At 31.3% G+C, this 20,953-nt stretch overlaps 1 protein-coding gene across 1 annotated transcript in view; it reads left to right on the top strand.

The window, feature by feature from the left end:
* Positions 1 to 20,953, top strand: part of LOC124362987 (dynein axonemal heavy chain 6-like) — a 100,274-nt gene that overhangs the window by 47,337 nt on the left and 31,984 nt on the right. The window contains 2 exon segments of the mRNA XM_046817996.1: positions 18,014 to 18,096; positions 18,208 to 18,409. Coding sequence (XP_046673952.1) covers positions 18,014 to 18,096; positions 18,208 to 18,409 — 285 coding nt within the window.

Below are 20,953 nucleotides of genomic sequence, written 5' to 3'. Positions count from 1 at the left end.
GTTTTGCATAAAACATATCGTGTTCCATAGCAGCTTGATCTAATTTATTTATACCAGGATCTCCTCTTTTTAGTCTTTTTTCGAGTTTTGTGCCAGGCCCCAGATACTGATAAGTTGGTACGTGTAATTCAAAAGGTAAATTGTTGATAAAATCATTCAAAAGTCCACTACCCTCAATCATAGATGAACTTATTGTCGGCAAAATTCGTTTTAAATATTTAATTCCATCAGGTTTTTCAATCATTTCATCAAGTTTGTTCGAAATAAAATCCTTAATCGCTTTCTTTTCGTTCAAAAAATTGTTGTTTCCAGCCTTTTCTTGAGCATAAATATAATTTATAATTCCATCGAGTTTTGTCAAATCGTCGATATATCTGTATTCAATCTTATTATCACTGTATTTTCTTACACCTGATCCTTCGATTCGTTTTTCCCAAATTGGTTTAATTAATTTAATATATTTTTTACCTCTACTTGACTTAGGCTTCTTAGTAGATGGATCATTATTTTTGTAAATTGAGTCAGATTCCCATAAAATTTCTGTATACTTTTTCAAATCTTCTTCAGAATATAAATTATCTTTTGGAGCGTCATAGTCTGTTAATAATCTCCATAAACCTTGAGTTCCTTCATATGTTTTTTCATTAATAATGATATCATTATGCTCAAAATTCACGGGCAAATTTCCAATCATAAAACTTTTCTTTTTTCTGTCCCAATACAAACCAAATTTATCATCCTTTGCTCTAGGAAGAAATTTTTTACCAATTTCACCAATTATTATATCCGTTGTTCCAGGACTTATTGGTTCAACTATGGTAGAGTCTTCAATGATTCGAGGTCTAAATGGTGTTGAAGATGGTAATTTTGGCAATTCAAACTCTTCAGATTCTGGAATTGAAATATCGGCAAATTGTCGTACAACTGGAACCAAATTCATCAAATTTTGATTATCACTTAAAACATTTTCAATTTTGCCCTCAACGTTTTTTATTGCAGAAGTTACAGGTTGATTAATTTTTTGAATAAATTCTTGTTCTTTTTCATCAATTCGAATCTGTTCTTTAAATTCTTTGATTAATTTCTTTTCTATTTGATCAAGTTTTTTTGCTTCTTCTGAAGTTACGTTCGCCATTTATTTAGGAAAATTTTGAAACGTAAACGTGGAACGTGGAAACGTGAACACGAAACGTGAACACGGAACGTAAAACGTGAACGTGAAACACGACCGTGAAACACGAACGTGAAACGTAAAACGTGAACGTGAACCGTAAAACATGAACGTGAAACGTAAACACGAACGTGAAACATGAACGTGAACGTGGACCGTAAAAACGAGAACACGAAACGTAAACGTGAACGTAAAAACATGAAAACAACTAGATTATCACACGTTTATATTGGAAAATTTATTCAAATATTTACCATTTTTAGGCTTCAAAGTTAGATTAATAGTTAAAAATCCGTAGTCTTCCTTCCAAATTTTATCACACAATTCATTAAAGTGGTTAAAACTCATATCAGATCCCACATAATTGTTGTAAATCTTTCTCGAATAGTGATCGTCTTGCTTAAAAACACACAACATATTCAAATTATTTCTAATAACTTGTTTATCAACCTTTGAAAAGCATTGGGAAAGATAGATACAAGATATGTTTTTGTGACGGGACATTACGAAATATTCCTTAATAACGTCTTGATTTTCTAAAATACAATCATCAAAAACGATTAAAGAATTTGGTTTACACTCGCTTAATGGAACTATGTCCTCAGAGGCATTATAAAAATATGATATTTTCTTACTTAAGTTCTTCTCAATGTTTTCAAATCTTTCTTGTAATTTTTTATAGGCGTCTTGTTCTAAAGATTTACTAAAAACATACAAATTGGAATAAGGAATCAACCTATTGTAGATAAAATTCAATAATAAAGTTGTTTTTCCACATCCACTTGAACCAAAAATTAACAATCTGATTGGTTGATCTTTCTTATTTTCTTCAAACGTTTGAAGTTTTATCTGATCTTTTTGCTTTAAAAATTTCTCCATTTAAATAGAAGATTTTCATCTTGAAGCAACGCTTGCGAAAATGAAGCTGTTCAAGTTGACTTCAGAAAGCTCTAAATTAGTTTTAAACTTGGAACATCCTATACATTTAGAGGAAGAATCAAATTATTTTATCGGTTTAAGCGGCTTTTATTCTGATAATTTTGTAATAAATATTAGTGAAAGTTCTCCTTATTGTATAGGATTTAGTGAGAAGAACGTAACAAAATATTATGGTTTAAACAAAGGATATTATACTTTCGATCAAATTAAAAATTCCCTTAAAAATTATCTGAAAACATTCAAACAATCAGATAAATCTTTAAACTTTGACGAAAACAAGTTTGAAATGCAAAAAAATTATCTCTCTAATAAAATTCAAATAAAATCACCAGTAAGAATAATGTTTTCAGCAATTATTGTAGATTTATTAGGGTTTGTTCAAGAAACTATTGAGCCAAATCAGGTATATTTAGGAAATAAAACGCCAAAATTTAGACCGTTTGATGTAATTGAAGTACATTGTAATCTCGTTGAACCTAGTTTTGAAAATCATACCGAACACTTACACAAAGAATCTGAAATTTTGTACACATTTTTCCCAAATGTTGCTTATGGATCAAAAATCAGTGAAAAACCGAATGAAATCGATTATATTCCAATTAGAAAAAATATGAAAAGAATTCAAAAAATCGTCTTAACTGTTCAAGACTCTGAGGGAAATTTATTAAATAATGAGAGTAAAACAACAATATATTTAAGATTGTCGAAAGAATGATGAATCAAGGGTGGAACGAATCGTTCTTACCTTCAAATTTTCAAGAAAACAACTTTTGAATGTATAAATTACAGGAGTCTATCCCATAGACCCCTTAACAATCTTCATCCTGACCCTGTTTTTATCAATGAATCTGGACTTTATACTGAAATAAAAATTACTAGTTAAATTTCTTTTCTATCTAAATGGAGTCAGTTGTAGACCTACTGAATAATCAACTTACATTCAATAATAAAGACATTTGCACGATTGTTGACGAAAATAATGAATTTTGGTTTAAAGCAAAAGATATTGCAGAAATATTGGAATTTAAAAATACGATGAAAGCGATTAGAGATCACGTTAAAGACAAATATAAAAAAAGCTACGATAACATAGATTCAGAAGGGGAGAACGAATCGTTCTTACCTTCAAACTTTCAAAAAAACACTATTTTCATTAATGAACCGGGCATATATTCTTTAATACTGAAATCAAAAACGAAGATAGCAGAAATGTTTCAAGATTGGGTTTTAGAAGAAGTTTTGCCAAGTATTCGTAAATTTGGTGTGTACAAACTTGAAAACGAAAATAAGCAGTTAAAAGATGAAATAAAACAGTTACAAATTTCAGGTCAAATGAAATCCTTGAAAATAGAGAATCAAGAATTGCGAATGGAATTAATGAAGAGAGATATGATATGTAAAAATTTTGATAAGAAAAAGCACCATGGTTTTGTATTAATTAAGAAGAATCACATGTGGGAATGGCCTTATTATGTTATCAGAGCTCAGAAACGAGAAATACCAAACCGATTAAAACATCTAAAAATAAATTATCCTGAATTAGAAATTTTGTTCATTGATGACGAACCAAATTCTATCAATCTGTATAACCAAATGAAAGAATCTTTGAATATTTTATACAACGGAAATCATTTTACTACAAATATGGCAGAATCTCGACTGATTTATAGAATATCTAAATTACACGATGAAAATGTTTCTAAATTTTACTAAAAACTCTCGATTTATTATATTTTGTTTGTAAATGTTTAGCATAACTAGGTAACCATCGTAGAATTTTTTTTTCATATTCACAAGGCATTTCGTTTTTATAACTTTCGCTGAAAATTTTTTTAGCACAATCTTTGCAAAAAGCATCTTTTCTATCTTTACTATACTGCCAGTTATTAAATTCAGAAATATTTTTAATTTCTTTACAAAAGTAACAATTTTTTTCTTCTAAAGTTAATTTGTCCATTTTAACGTATAATTCCTTACAATAACAGTCTTTTCTATTCTCTTCTTGACACTTTGTACATTTCTTTTGAGACTCCATTTAAATAGAAAAAATTATTACACGATGAAAATGTTAAACTCTTAACTTATGATATTTGGTTTGTAAATGTTTTTGATAATTATTTAACCATTTTATAGTTCTTCCACATTCACATTGAGTATCTTCATAATATAATCTATGGTGATTCTTCTTTACACAATCTTTACAATATGAGTCTTTCTTATCTCTACTATAGTGATCACTATTAAACTCTGAAATTTTTTTAGTTTCTTTACATTTAAGACATTCTTTATCTTCCAAAGTTAATTTTTCTATTTTATCATATAAATCTTTATGATATTCCCTTTCACAATCTTTGCAATTATAATGCATTCCATCTTTCCTATTTTTATCTTTATAAAATTCATTTAAATCTTTAAATTCTTTGCACTTTGTACATTTCTTTTGATGCGCCATTTATATAGAAAAAATTACAGCTTTGACTTTCTCAATTCATATTCATAAAACTTTCCGGTTATTTCTTCATTATTTAAATCTTTTATACTATAAGTTACAGGATCTGTGTTATTAATTTGATAAATCACAAAGATTTCTCTTGACCAATTGTTCTTATATTTGTTCGAAAATGTTTGTTTTTTACTAACAATTCTTACATGATCATTGACTTTAAATTTAGTTTTCGTGTGAATTTCAGGTGGAACATACTTGAAAACGGTCTCTAATAACTCCTTTTCTGCATCCTTATCTACGTCTTTCGGTTTCATTTTGATTGTGCTGTGAACTGTATCGTTATAATTGTTTACGATTTTTTGAAGAATATCGATCCATTTAAAGTTTTTATTAATCTCAAAAATTACTTTCATTCTCTCATTTTGAGTTCTGTTATATCTCTCTACAATACTTGATTTCTCTTCGTTTTCAGTATGATAAATCTTAATGTTGTATTTCCTCAAAACATCGTTAAATTCTTTATTTTTAAACTCTAAACCCTTATCTGTATGAAGTAGGTTAGGAGGTTTGTGATTGATCCTTATGGCATCTTTTACTATATCTTCGAAAGCTTTTGAAATATCCTTGCCGTTTTTTCTTTTGATAGCTCTTGACCAAGCATATTTTGAGAAAGTATCAATAACATTTAACATATACTTAAATCCATCATTTTGATCTGAATAGTTAGACATTATAACTAAATCTGCTGCCCATAAATCGTCAATTCCTAAAGTTATAATTTTTCTCTTTTTAAACTTTTTTCGTACTGGTGCATGAATTTCTCTAGCTTCAATCTCGATTTCTTCCTTATTCTTCAATTCTTGCTTAACAGGTTTTGGATTTGGATTCTTTATAAACTTACTCTTGTTTGTCTTACATTTTGAACATTTTGCAGCAATTCTATACAATCCATTTTGAGTTTGAACGATTTTTGAATCTATATTTTTCGTTTTCTTTTTACACTTGTGACAGTGAATTAAATCGTCTTCCATTTACATATCAAAGTTTCCAAGTTTATTTAACTCTTCTAATATATCTGTTTTATATCCATACGGTACTGTATCGATCTTATTTTCTAGGACAATTCTCTTATCATCTTTAGCGTTCAGTGCCAGCTTGTTTATGGTAACAGTGTACAACTCATGTTTATAACTTTTGATGACTGTCATCTCCCTAAATTCTTCTTTATCTTCGAACAAACATCTCTTCAAGTTTTCGATATTTATTGTTTTATTTACAACGCTTCTCTTAATTCCTTTACACCTAACTGGGTTTTTATCTAGATATTTGTACGAGTACATCTTAGACCTTAAACCACAAAATTCTTCTAATATCTCGCCGTTCAATTCGTCTTTGAATTTACCTATTACCTTCTTATTTTTAGTAGTGAAACATTCATGATCTTTTGGATAATCACTTGTATCAAAGTCATCTATATTTTCTTTAATAATTTTAAAAGGATCTCGTTTCAATTCTAGAAAATAACTGTCTGTATCCATGTAACACAGATTCAAATCTGGATCAAACTTCTTTAATTTGTTGTAATAAAACTCGTACATTAGCAATTTTGAGAGGTCGAGAACTGAAAATCCTATGTAAATCGGTTTGTTAAATTTAACCTTTTGTTTGTACATGTGACTCGCTATACAGTTGTCGTCAAAGATGTTAAAGCATTTGAAATTTGTTTTCTTAGCTTGTTTCATTGAAAATTCTTCATTTCCAAGCTTAATATCACATCTGTTTCTCACATTTTCCATAGATTTTCCAAAAACTGAGTTGTTCATCAGCTTATAAAAGTCCTTTTCAAAGTCGCTTGTAGCTTTGGTTCTCATGTTTGTGTTAAAATCAATGTATTCTTTCATAAAAGGCTTCTGATCGAATGCAATAACTCTATTCACATGTTTCAAAATCATACCTTGTTCCAAATAGAACTTCAAATTTCTCGAATGAACAACGTATTCAGTTTTATCCAGTAGAGTTGTGCAAAGTTTGTTTTTAAAATGTTCTGGAGCAAGAGGTAAATCCTTGTGATGTTCGTGTAAATTTGTTGGATATCCAAGATCGACTTCGAGAATATAGCCATAATCTTCGTCGCCAGTGAGTTCTAAAATTGTTTCTTGCCACTCTTCTTTTGTATACGTTTTAGGATCCATCCACTTGATATCACTAAACGGCAGTTTTTGCATAAGACCATACCCATAAAGGTTGTTTGCATCGAGATAGAGTAAATAGTTTTCGGGCTTTGTCTTATCAAAATCTTTTAAATATTTGTTATTTGCTTTCACATATCGTTTAATACACTGAGAAATGCCTCTGCGAATACCTTTTTCGATCATCAAATACATATTATAATCACTAATTAATTGTAATTCTATCTTCGTTAATTTTAACATTGCGTCCCATGCAAGACTGGGAGCTGTTAGATAGTGTGCTGGATCAAGCTTATAGCAATTCAAACAAATATTCCTAAAATTTTCAAAGATATCAGCGAGCAATAGAACATCTTGAATGTTATAGAGATCAGAGTAATTTCCTAGATTTTTCTCTTTTAATTTGTTCCAAACATTTAAGTAGTGTTGAAAATCTTTCTCAGATATGCTCTCATCTGTCAAAAGTGAATAGAAATCTTGAATTCTCAATTCTTCTGTGTAATCAAGTTTTTCAATACTGTCGATAAATTCATAGGGAAATATTCCTTTTCCAGATAGAATTTTAAAAATCTCGTCGTCGTCATTTGGCTGTCTTTCTATTATCTCATTCAGTCCATCTTGTATAAAATGATTTGTATGTTTGAAGTCTTCTCTCTTTAGATTTTTAGCTAACTTTTCTATAGACGAGGCCATGAATCTGAACGTGTCTACAAACGAAAACTTGATGAATTTTCTTGGCTTATCACCTTCGAATTCATAGCCATATCCAGAATTTACAGAATAATTTATATATTTTTCATCGGTGTTTGCAATCAAATCAACATTTCCATATTGTTTAGCCAATTCTTTTATGTACAAATGAGTATCGTAATTTGACATATTGTGGCAGAAAACGGGAATATTCTGAGGAAATTTCAAATTTAGATTGCAACATGCATGAGCTGCGCCTCGAAACTTGCCGGTTAAATGACGATGATCTCTCACTTTATTATAACTCTTATCTTTCCAACTATCAGGAGTAAAACCATACTGAATTGACCCAACATCATAAGCAGACCATTCACAGATATGACAAACGTTTGAATTTTGATACGAAATTTCTTCTTCTTCTGTCAATTTCATAGGTTTCATGTTCTTAGAATTATATTTTTTCGCTATGTATTTCGATAATTTATTGAGTTCTTCAAACAATTTTGTCGGGACGTTTTTCAAATCTTCTTCATTTTTGGCACGATAACATATCGGTTTGTACATGCGATTGGTCACATTCGACACTAAATATAGAGTAAAACCATAAGGAATGTGCCTCTGAATCTTGGTTGTAGTCGATCTTTGTGGATTGTTCTTGCATGTCGGAATTTTTTCTAATATGCTCTCAAAGTCCATATAAATTACGTACGGATGGTTAAATTTCTTTTGATAATTAGTAAATTTAGTTGTTTGACCTGGAAATGGCATAATTGGCTTACAAACTTCATGATTTTTACAAATTTCTAAGTGATCTGTTAAATCTCCAGATTTGTAAAAATGGCTTAAACATCTTCTACACAAAAATTTTCTTTCTTTATGTTTAGACAACTGCGAAGAAACAAGCTTATTTAAATCGGTTATCAAAACATAATGAGATTTATCATCTTGTTTAACATACAATAAATCAATGTTTGTTTCAGCGTCATATTTTTCAGAAATTTGTAACGGAACAATGTTAATATTTTCATCAAAACTGTAGACATTGATAGACATTGTTGGATACTTATACTTGGAATTGTAGCTTCGTTTTTCAAATATTTGTATATCTTTCAGAGACATTGGATACTCAAAACCTGAAAATATTTCGTCATTCACAAATTTTTCGTATTGCTTTACACGTTCACAGTCTCTTTCTGGTTTTTCAATAGCACATCTTATTGAGTAAATAAAGCAAAAATCATCTCTATTTTTTATATTTATACAAGCTTTTTTATCTTTGATATTCTTTGGTAAATCGATGTATGATCCTGCATTCATCATTTCGTGTTTGTTAAGGCTCAAAACTAGTTGTTTACAACTTTTAAATGTCCATCCGGAACCTTTATTTGGATTATTCGTTTGTTCTCGATGTGTTAATTTATTAAATTGCTTAGTAATAAAGTCGTTTACGTCAAAGATTTCGTCTGCTTTGATAGTAAAATACATTAGACATGTTTGCGGTTCACCATTCACTAAAGTTCGTTCGTATTCACATTCCAAAGAGAGATAGCCCTTCATATTTTTAACATTTTCTTGAAATTTCTCGATTAAACTTTTAATTTCTGACCGCATAATTGAAAGATATTTGTAAATTGACATGGAATTGTCGTTCAAGTTTGTTAAAATGTATTGCTTGAAAAGACCGTGTATTGAGGATAAAACTTCTACATCAATGATATTTTCGGATTTTACTTTAAGAGTTTTATCAATTTCTTCGATCATTTCAGACTTGGTTTTATCGTTAGTACCGATAGCCAACTTTTCAGCTATTGAATGAAGTTTTTCATCATTAAATAGGTCGAGATTTTTCTTTTCAACTTTGAAATTTCTCTTTAATTCACGTAATTTCTCAATATTAAACATGTTTTCGTGATCGGCAATTTTATTTTCTCTAGCCCACTGTCTTAAATAATTTAGTTCATTATTGTAAATTTGCTTGTTTTTTTCATGACTTTTAGAATTATAATGGCGATCATAGTTTTTTCTTAAAATTTCTATTTTGCAGAACGGACATGATATTTTATCGCGCTCCATTTAGATAGAAAAATTTATTTAACTAAATGGTGCTTGTAAACCAACGATTGCGCCTCTCACGGCGTGATATCACTACGGATATGACGCAGGCGAAGCGATTATCGTGATGGTCGGTCTGTAGTAGCACACCTCGACTGTCATTGATACACACAGCGCAATCTTTCGGAACTAAAATGTCGGTAATGCAGATTTGCTTTTAAGAATAAAAATTGTGTTCCCGTTTACTATTATAACATTTTCTTTTTCAAAATGTTAGATAATTTTACCTATTTTAAATATGCGTACATTTTGTTACTTGTAATTTTCAAATTATATTTTAAATTAATTTCTTAAATTTTTACTTCTCGATGGGCTGTTGTATTGTGTTGCTGAGTATATATGTCCGCGAATTCGGTTTGGTCGGTTAGGAAGTTTACTTCTGAACTGTTTCAATGCGAGTGGCCATAGCGGAGAAACACCAAGTTCAGAAGTATTCAGATCGTATTCCGGAACCATTTCTCTATCCGTATCTCGCTCTTCTCTCTCTCTAGCCTGAATATAGATCCTAGCCTATAAACGGCAGAAGTGATCGTGTCATAGGCATAAAAAGAGAGGGAGAGAGAAAGAGACAGAGGGAGGAGAAAAGGTCGACCGAGAAATGGTTTTGCACTTTTTGACTTTGAATTTTTTCTATTTAAATGGAGTTCTTGAAAGAGTTAAATGATATTGGTGAATGCAAGTTTAAAGAGTATAAGAAGTTGAATGAATTAGAAGAAAAAAAGAAGTACAAAATCATGAATTTGGAGAAAATGAAAGATAAATTCGGGTTTAGAATAATTGCCGAGTTGGAAGATTGTAAAGTACACTTGCCGAACAGATTTTTGACTGTTTTGGATGAAAAAAAGATTAAAGAATTAAACAAAAATGAAAAATTACACTTGATTGTTACTGGAAAGAAGACTATTAAAGATAAAGAAATTATAACAATTAACTTTGTAGAATAAAGTCTTAACTCTAAAACTTGCAGTCCCTCCCCACGTCATAGTACTGTTTTGATAACCATAGTTGGTGTCTTTCTTCATAGGAATCACATGGAATATTATCTACAGTAATACCTTTTGTTTCACACAAAATGTGGCTATATTCTATAAGAAAAATTCTATAATGCTCTTTAATGAATTGTGTTGATAAATCTTGATACTCACAAAAATTCCTAAGAAATTCATCAATTAAGTCTTGATTATCTTGAAAGAACGTATAATATGGGAAAAATGTCATAAAAAAACGATGAAAACTCTCTGTTTGTTTATTTTTTACTTTCTTTTCAATATCTTTCGTAATTATATTAAATATGTAATCCCTTACTTTTTTAGTTTTTTGCCGATAGTAAAACACTCCATTAGACGTTTTTTCTGCAAAAGACTTTACAAGTTCTTTGAATTCTGTATCATTTAAGGAAAGTATCAACTGTTCTTTAAAATGTTTTGGTAATTCGTTGAACTCGTTAAAATTGTCTTTCTTTGTAAGTTTTTGAAATGCTAGAAACTGAAGAGAGCTTGGTGAGTTCATGTTGTTTATTTAGTAGAAAAGTTTTTTATTAAAGTACAGTATGTTTTTAGTAAAATGTTTTAAATTGATTAAATTTTATTAAGATAAATCCTTTATTCGTAGCAGATTTGACAACATTTTACAAAGCACAGCTTAAGAAAGTAGAAGCAAACAGCTGTAGATTTGGTTAATTTTTCATTCCACAGAGTAGATAGTAATGTACCGATCGCTTTTGGAGACGAACGACTGTAGATTCGGTTAATTTTTCATTGAGATTTGCTGTGTTATTTCTCAGCTTCCTTTATGGTACATTGAACAGTATTTTACATTGCTTTTCGGTCGGCTCCGAAAGTGCGCCAGGAACCCCATATTACTATCTACTTATATATATATATACATAAAACTCCAAATTTACTTAAATTTAAACATGAAATTCATAGCCATAACACGCATAATAAAGATGCTGAAATTCGACAATGTTGGTTAAGTAAAACCTTTAACAGCCATGTTGTGGTATCTTTGAAGGTTTATAATTTTGTTAAAAGACAAATTAGCTCATATCCTTTTGACAGATTTAAAAATAATTTCTATTCCTGGCTGTTGGAGAATCCATTTTATAGCGTAATGAATTTTTCAAAATTAAAAATAAAGATTTTTAACGATTATTGCGTTTTTTTTTATTCTATAACAATTACTGTTGTGGTGCTGTATAGGCTTCATTATTGTTAGTTTTAAGATTTTGACCTGGCCCTAATAATGAGCTGTATTTTTTTACTTTTTCAATGATGATGTATATTTTTGTGGCAAATAAAAATTATGAAATGAAAATTCAAAAGTGAACCTTTTTAATTCTTCTTAATTCTAACTTTTTAACAATTTTTTTATTATTGCACAAACAAACCTGAGGCCTAAAACCCCTGACCCTTCCCAAGGGCAATCTGACCTGCAGAAGCCCAACTTGGGCCAACCTCCTGAGGAAAAGAAAGTATCAAGTAAGTAAGTATTTATGAATCCTAAAAGCATAAATTTTCTTATAAGTCAAACTCTATACCTTCAAAGTTAGAAGCAATGTTCAAACTTTCTTCTCAATTTTATTTATCCACTAATCACATTCTGTATTGTGAACATATATCCCTAATTGTTATTAAAATTTATTTACAAAAATATAGTTAGAAACCTAGTTTCGGTTGGCGCACTGAGATTTTACACCAGGCCTAATCAGATTCACTAGTGCTGCTATGGTCTACTGGTTCACTTTCTAACAAATCTCTTATATTACTAAATTGATTTAAATAGTTCCTATCCATTTCAAATGCATATGTTGGTAAAACTCAACATATAAAATAAATTAAACTTGCTGAAATACAAATTTGACACTTCTACCTAGGCCTACATAGACTATGAAGCTTGGGTTATTCACTACATTACTCTCGTGAAAGACAAATGCTTTTCGAAACATGTTTATACCATTTGACTAAATAATAATTTCAAACAATATTACATAACTGCAACAAGAAACGTAAACAAACAAACTAATATGTAAACATCAGCGAAGAAATGACAAGAATGAAAATGAAATACAATATTCTTTCTCTCTCAGACTTGTATCAAATATCGAAACGTATCAAACTTCATATTAATCGATACATCGATTTATCCGCTATTGAATGCTAGCATTACTTTCATCAAAAAGCATGATGGTTACTTTATAAAGTGTCTTTTACACTGTGATGTTTGACTGTAGCTGCAGTGATGGTCACCGTTGTTGAGAGTGATAGACAGTTGCTGCAGCGATCATCACCAGTACCTCTGTTAACCAATTTGCAGGAACCATTTAAAGATCTTTGAATTTTGACAGTGAGGGGCTTATATATAATGATAATCCTGATTTAAACTCACAAAAGAGTGCTAAACTAAACTAAACTCATTTCCCAACATAACTATTTTACACGGAAAAATACTACCCACTTTAAAAAATAACTTTCTTATATCAGCCAATATTTTTTCAATAAATTACCAACAGTGTGGAAGCAAATTCCAACATTAAATTCCTTCAAAGTCATTAAGGAATGTTCGCTGGAAAATTCAATATATACATTTGATGATTTAAAACCCAGATTCACAAGGAGCTTAGAAAAAGTGTACATATTGACTCCATGAAGTGCCAAATTATTTTGAAAATTTAGAATAATTTTATTGTAAGATTAAATTAATTTATATTACTATTTAGGTTTCTTATCTATTTAACAATTATTATAACATTGTAACATGTTCTCTTGGGCTAATAAAGAATCTCATTTCATTTCATCCTGCACTGCATTTTCAAAAGAAGTCTGTTAAGGCCAAAAACCTATTCTCTTGTACACTATTGTCTGATCCGTTGAAAGTTTAGACAAGAAACCTTTACATAACAATAAAATATAGTATCTAAATATACACTGTACCTAAATATAACACTATCTTCAGTTAAAATACACCCAAGTACAAAACAGATATAAATAACTTAACCTTTCCAGCGTTATTGACGCGGATCCGCGGAGGGCCACTACAAGCTCAAAACGTTATTGCCGTGGATCCGCGTTTTTGCATTCTTTATTTTCTTACTGCTATGTTAGTTGAATATTTTGCTGTTAGATGGTTCTAGTCGTCATGCGACATACAGACGGGTTGCCCTGCCTCGAATTCTGTTACAATGGGAGTGGCAGTTGCTTCTAATTGGCCCAAACACTGTCTAGCGGGCGTGGCCCCGCGCCTTTCACAAAGTCATTGACGGGAGCTCCCGTCAAGGCATCTAGCCAGTTGTTAGTGAGAAGCGTCCGGTACACGCATATGTATTTCGGTTATCGCTAATTTTATGTTGTGTCTTATTCTTTTTAAAGTAAATTATTCATATTAAATACAGCAGTTTCCAGTATTTATTTAGTGTTTTTTACCATTATTCGTGTGAATGGCCTATCCAGACGATTCGGAATTTGAAGATTTGGTAATTCTGAGCAATTACTTGGTCAACCCCAAACTTTTTAATATTTTACTACGGTCATAAGGATGTTATCACAAAGCAAGAAACATAATTCAAGCCCTGCAAGGCTGTCCTACACGTTGCCGAGCGATAAGAAGGTTCAAAGTCCACGCGATAACAGTGGCTTGCGGGAGACGCGTGGAATGTCAGTTGTGACAGCCCGCCACTAAATAAACACTCTTTGTCTACTTTTGTATTTTTCTAATTTTATTGGTTTGTAATATAGTATACGTTTATCTATAAAACTGTGTTTCATTCCCATACTTACTGAATAAATTATAAAAATATTAGTGACAACTACACTGCTATTCTACGATATTCTCAAAAGTTAAAAATTATCCTAGGTAATCCAAAAAAGGCTAAACGAATTTTATTTACCGTTAAATAACTCTATTTTGACATACAGAAACGAAAATAAATTTAACTTTACACATTGGAAATTTAAAAAAATTGTAACTTTATCAAAGATCAGGTCTAATTTTTCATGACGCTTAAAGGGTTAACTCATCATCAGCTGCTGTCAACAAATGCTGACTGCATGTAACTTGTTCTGTTCCTTACCATGTTCCAGTTGTGTAATAAGCAGTTCCTTATTCTGTTCCAGTTGACAATGGTGGTTGTTTATGTCTTTTTACATTGCTTCTTTGTTTATTTGTTAATGTTCTAGTGGTACAATTTTGGTTCTACATTCTGTATGTAGCTAACTACTGTTATGAAATCAAAATTTAAGACATAAAATAAAGAAAGAAAATAATAATTTTGGTAAAACTGATTGTTGTAATTTTACTACCTAGATATTTAAAAAATGTTTCAATCCTGCCAAAACTCTGAAATTAGATTGGAATTTGAAAATAATACAGCCAAATAGTAGTAAAAAAGATTAAACTACATACTGTATGAAGTTAACAATAAATTAAATAATTCTTTCTTCACAGTTAATATGAAATATTTTTTTATTTGAATTTTATTTCTTACAGTACAGATGATTTTTTATGGAACATGAAAGTTTATGAACATTTTGTACTTATGACAGAAGATTTTATAAGGAATAAAGAAATAACAAAATTATAATTCTCAACTAAACACATTACAGAGTTCAACCATATTGGTAAAACTATGCAAAATGCGTAGTTGAGCAATGAGCCCTATCTTTTTGGTTAGTAAGTCTAATTTTTGGAAGTTCTTTAAGGGGTTAAAGGATTTACAAATGAGGGAGCAAAATATTTTGATACTTTTAGTTCAATATACCAGACATTTCATATGATTTACCTTGTGGATAGTATAGCACATTGTGGCCATACTCTCTATCAGGTCAGTTCTCTGGATATCTCTGAGAGAGTCTTGAGCCACAGACAACAAAGCCTCCTCTGGCCACTCAACGAACCAGTCTATCGTGCAGCAGTTCACCAGTGAAGGGAACATCCTACACCGTCTCCTACCAAGTAATTATTTTGTCAAATATTGAGATTCTAAATTTACACATCTCCATTTACACCATTTTTACAAATATTTTATAGTTGAAAACCCTTACGAGTAAAATCAGTTGAAATGTTATTATTTAAGACAGATAACACTTAAAATAACATAGAGCAAAGATGTTATCTTGTTAATCTTTAAAATCAGAATTCCTCTGGCATAATTTTTAATAAACCATTGGACTAAAATATACTTTGTTACTTTCCATAAGTTGTTCCCTCATTTAAAGTATTAAAATAAAACATTTTCCCTCTTTTGCACATATTTGTTTTATTTATTCATATTACCCTTTTTAGAAGAATTTAAAAAAGAATACTCAATTTTCTATTAGAGTAATTAGAACAACTTAGTCTGTCAAGGTACGAGAGAAAACGCTATGAATCCAACTTGAAAATTCACTCATTCTTTTTTAATCAAACAATTATCTAGGGAATATTTTCCACAATTTGCCTATTCCATCTAGGTTAGAGATAGCCACAATACAAACTGCAAATTCTCTCATCCTTTAGTAATAAAACAACTATCTAGTAGATATTTTCGCCAGGTCACAGACAAAACAAGTAAAAGCCTGTGCACGCTCTACCTGAAAGCATCTCCTACTGGACTCATGCAGATGACAAGATGAAGTTTGCTGCGAACTCTAGAGATGAAAAAGTCGTATATCCCATCCCGATTGCTCTCATTAACTCCTGCATCCTTGGCACCGGGTCTGCAGGCAATTATCACCTTCTCGTACTCGTCAGACTCAAACAGATTAGGCACTTCACCTGAAACATGACCCCACTGACCATGTATAACTGAGATTGAAATAGTATAATGATTTAAATACAAGTAATGCAGTTGTAGCAGGTTCCTTTTTTTGTGAATTAATCTTTTCACAAATACATGCATTTGTTAATAAATATAATTTACATTTCAGAATGTCATTTTATAATTCGCATAAATATAAGAATTATGTTCCAGTATATCATATTTTTAACCCATCGCACATCACAGATGGATATATTCTAATGGTAGAGTTTGATATAAATGCCAAATATCATTATATCCTAAATAATACATTATGTCTCACTACGCTAGCTTGTATTCTGCAAAAAAGTTGCAGCCAGCTGGGCCAAACTTATGATGTATGGGCACAGATTTCCAAATAAAAACTATCAAATGGTTCTAACTTTCAACACAAAAGGAGTTTCTTTCCCCACATAAATAATTCTGAATAGTAATTTGTGTGAAATAAGTCACACAATCAGAAGTTGCATTCAGTCAGAATTTTCGGTTTTATTCACTTTTTGTAGTTTCCACATCAAAACAGTTATTTTTATGATTATAACTGTAAAATGTAGTTTCTTTTATCTAAAACCTTGTTTCACTAATTTTTGTATTGTTTGCTTCCCAAACCATTATTTTTTATGAACACATAAATTTGTCACATTTCACAATGTCAATATTCTCCAAACGATTTCACAAAAGCTACAATAACTGATACAGCTGATTTATGAATTTATTCACGATTAACAGAGAAATAACTTAGTAATTACAGTTTAAAAGCAATGTTAACTATAATATATCTAAATATAACTATAACTATAACAAATAACCAAAAATGCATTTTATTCATTTACAGACTTTTATACAATTACATTATTATAACATTTTTATTATTAACCCTGGAACTGGCCATCATTTTTCCCAAAATGGCAGGCACTTTTTGGTGATTTTGTAAGGGTTTTGTATTTTAATCACTGCTCATCTATTTTTTAAGATAAAAACATTTTAAAAACATCAATGTCTTTAGAAATAAATTCAGTTTCCCAAAAAAATATTAAAGGTTGAATCATTTAATGTATTTTTATTTTTTTTACAGATTAACGTAAAAATATTAGTAAAGAATAATTTTTTTCTCAAAATGTATAGCACCCTCTCAGGTAATATGAAAGTTTTTTAGAATAATTCTAAAATATACAAAAGTTTGCTTATATACCTCAATTACAAATTACAAAAAAAATATTTAGGTAAAAGAAGTTTGTATTGGTACTTTTGAACAATATATCTATAAAAACTACAAAATCTGAAAAAAAGTTTGTATAGCACTATTATGTATACCATTTTGACATTTTGGAATCTATTGGATGAACAAATATTTTTTTCTAAGAGATAAATATATTTAGAAGAGAAAAATATGACATTTATAGAAGTTTACATTGTATAAGATATTTTTATATGGCAACAAACTTTTTTTTAATTTTTACAAAAGTCAAAATTGTGAAATAAATGCCTAACTTTTTTAGATAACAATTTTATTTTCATCCAAATATTATTTATAAAGATAGTACGTTTATTGAAGTTGGGGGTGGGGGGGGGGGGGGGTGGGGGGGGGGGGGGGTGGGGGGGGGGGGGGGTGGGGGGGGGGGGGGGTGGGGGGGGGGGGGGGTGGGGGGGGGGGGGGTGTTGTTTATGAAATTAATAAATATTATCAATTTCAGCTGGTGTTTGCTATAACAGAATATGTAAAGTCTCAACTAGGAAAGGCATTTGTTGAAAGTCCTTTAGTGAGCCTACCTCTGCTGTAAGTACTTTTCATTCTTTTTAGTAGAATTGTAACATTTAAATAAGTACCTCTTCCAATTATCTTTGGTTGGAAATGTTTTAGAACATAATCAGATTGTCCTGCATTCAGGTACCAAGACACAACAAATGTGACTCCGCTAGTATTTGTTCTATCTACTGGCTCAGATCCTGTTGGAGGATTTCTGAGATTTGCTGCGGATACAGGCAACCGTGACCGCATCCAGTCCATCAGTCTAGGCCAGGGACAGGGGCCAATCGCTGAGAAGATGATTGACAGTGGCAAAAAGAGAGGAGACTGGGTCTTCTTGCAGGTAGATACCTTCGTACCTTGCGACTGGTCTTGTAGTATTAACCATAAAACTAGAATGATTTTAACTTCAAGGTCTGTAAATAATAATTCCAGTTTTCCACAAATTCAAAATAAAAAAGTATCTTAAAAGAGGCTGATAAAATCATTTTAACTCCACAATATGTTTATATAACAAAGACATTCATTTTAGAAGCATATTTATACTGCAACAAAATATAGAGATTATGCAATAAGGAAACATTGCATAGGTCATACACATTCACTTTAATATGCATCATAACATTACTGTGATGGCTAAACAAATGCAGTGAGGGGATGAATCACTGACCTTGACAACTGTGAAGTAAGGCACAGACATTCAGATTGCTCACATAGATAAATTCATGGAAATATAATAAGCACAGTGAGTGGTGTGGCAGGGAAGTGGTTCTTTCTTATAAACATAATGTTTCACCCTACTCAGTCAGTGAGGCAGTGGCCTGTGAATACAACAATATTCCCTTTAATACACCTAAAAATTATCCAAAACAAATCAAGAATTTACATGATTGGAAGGTTTATTTCTCTGTGTAATATGTTTCGTTGTATTGACAATGGTTATGCTAATTTAAATTGCGTTTTACAAACGGACTTTACAATCACATAGTAAAGTCATAAAAGATAATAGGTGATTGGTAATGAATGATTTTAACTTGATTGCATCAACAATAGTCAACTTGGCGCTTGGCTGCTCACCATGTTCAGCATTATTTAAGGCAAGCATCACTTGCAACATCTAATAGTGGTAGTAAAATGTTGTAAGTATTTAAAATCTTTGTATACAGATCCTCTTAAATATCACTTGAAACTTTTCATGCAGCACTTCAAAGCACTGTTTCTGAACTGTGGGAATCAAAATGATGTTAGCTCCCATTACAATGACTCAAGACCTAGATCTAATTTAGTTCAACAGGGGATACAAATGTACTAAGGACATAAAGGCAGTACCATATAATTTTTCTCTTGTACAAATGACGACCAGAATTGCAAAGGGATCTAAGTGCCAAAAACCAAACTTTTCAGGAAATGTAAAAAACTTTACATTTTCAAAAAAATTTGTATTTATTTTTTATAATTATTGAGATTCATTGTTTACGTTATGTTTAAATTTATTACCAAGTTTTATAAAGCTATTTACTTGAATAAAAAGTTTATAAATTCCTTTCGGCAGAAGGTCCTAAGTCCAAACTACCTAACAGTGCAAAAGGATGTAAGTGCCATAAAAAGAGTTCATTTTACTAACACAGCTCACAATAGAAGTTTCTGTTGTTTTCATCCAAGTATGGAATCATTGTGCGAAGGTCCTTTTTCTTGTTTTCTGGCAATTGAACATTTGCTGGAAGTTGTTCAAATTCTACATTTTCAATATCTGTTATTGTCTTGCCTTTCTTTACCACATACAACTTTTCCCAAGGACATAGATCGTTAAAATATTTTTTGTATGATACAAAACCAGGTTCAATTTGATCCACTTTGATCACGGAAATCTGACTGATGCCTAGTTTTTTTTTGTATCAATGCAACTAGAAGCTGCTTTGTCAAAGTCAAAAAAGTGGTCAGCCATTTTCAAAACTTTGAAAGGCTTTAAGGGTCTAGCTTCCTCGATAACTTTCTGTAGATCTTCCATCACTTGCATACTAGCTGACCGACACTTTTTTTCGATAATAGCGAAGTCCTCTATCGGCAACAGAAAAACTGTGGCAGGAGAGCAGAAATTTGTGTTGAACAGACTCAAATATACCCTTAACTACCATGTATAGGTATAGAAGAATAAGCATTTGATTTTTTAGTTGGCCGGCACAGTTGTCGCTCCAAAGAACCAAATGTTTTTTGTGATTTGGGAGTAAACCAGAGTTTATAGCCTGAATAATGCAAGACGCTACCTGATTCCCTCCTCTACCTGACTGCCCCTCGTGCCACATACACATTATAGCATCATTAGTGTTGGTGCTATGGATAATGAAATTGTAGCAGGAGAGTTGGCGTAAATATTGTAATGTGTCAATTTAGGGAATACTTTTTCTAAGTCCATTACTACCGTACAGTTTTGGCTGCCAGGTAGAGTACTGGAGATTGAGTCATTTTTCAGCTCGGTTAATGCACTTTCTGCTTTTCTGTGATGTAACTCGAGCTGCTGTTTGGCTTTGTTAGATTCCACAGCGTCATGGGTCTTAGATTGTATGTTTAACCTTTCCAGCGTTATTGACGCGGATCCGCGGAGGGCCACTACAAGCTCAAAACGTTATTGCCGTGGATCCGCGTTTTTGCATTCTTTATTTTCTTACTGCTATGTTAGTTGAATATTTTGCTGCTAGATAGTTCTAGTAGTCATGCGACATACAGACGGGTTGCCCTGCCTCGAATTCTATTACAATGGGAGTGGCAGTGGCTTCTAATTGGCCAAACACTCTCTAACGGGCGTGGCCCCGCGCCTTTCACAAAGTCATTGACGGGAGCTCCCGTCAAGGCATCTAGTCAGTTAGTTAGTGAGAAGCGTCCGGTACAC

The sequence above is a fragment of the Homalodisca vitripennis genome, chromosome 1 (genome assembly GCF_021130785.1).
Source record: "Homalodisca vitripennis isolate AUS2020 chromosome 1, UT_GWSS_2.1, whole genome shotgun sequence".
NCBI classification, from domain to species: Eukaryota; Metazoa; Arthropoda; class Insecta; order Hemiptera; family Cicadellidae; genus Homalodisca; species Homalodisca vitripennis.
This window is presented reverse-complemented; position numbering and strand designations above follow the sequence as displayed.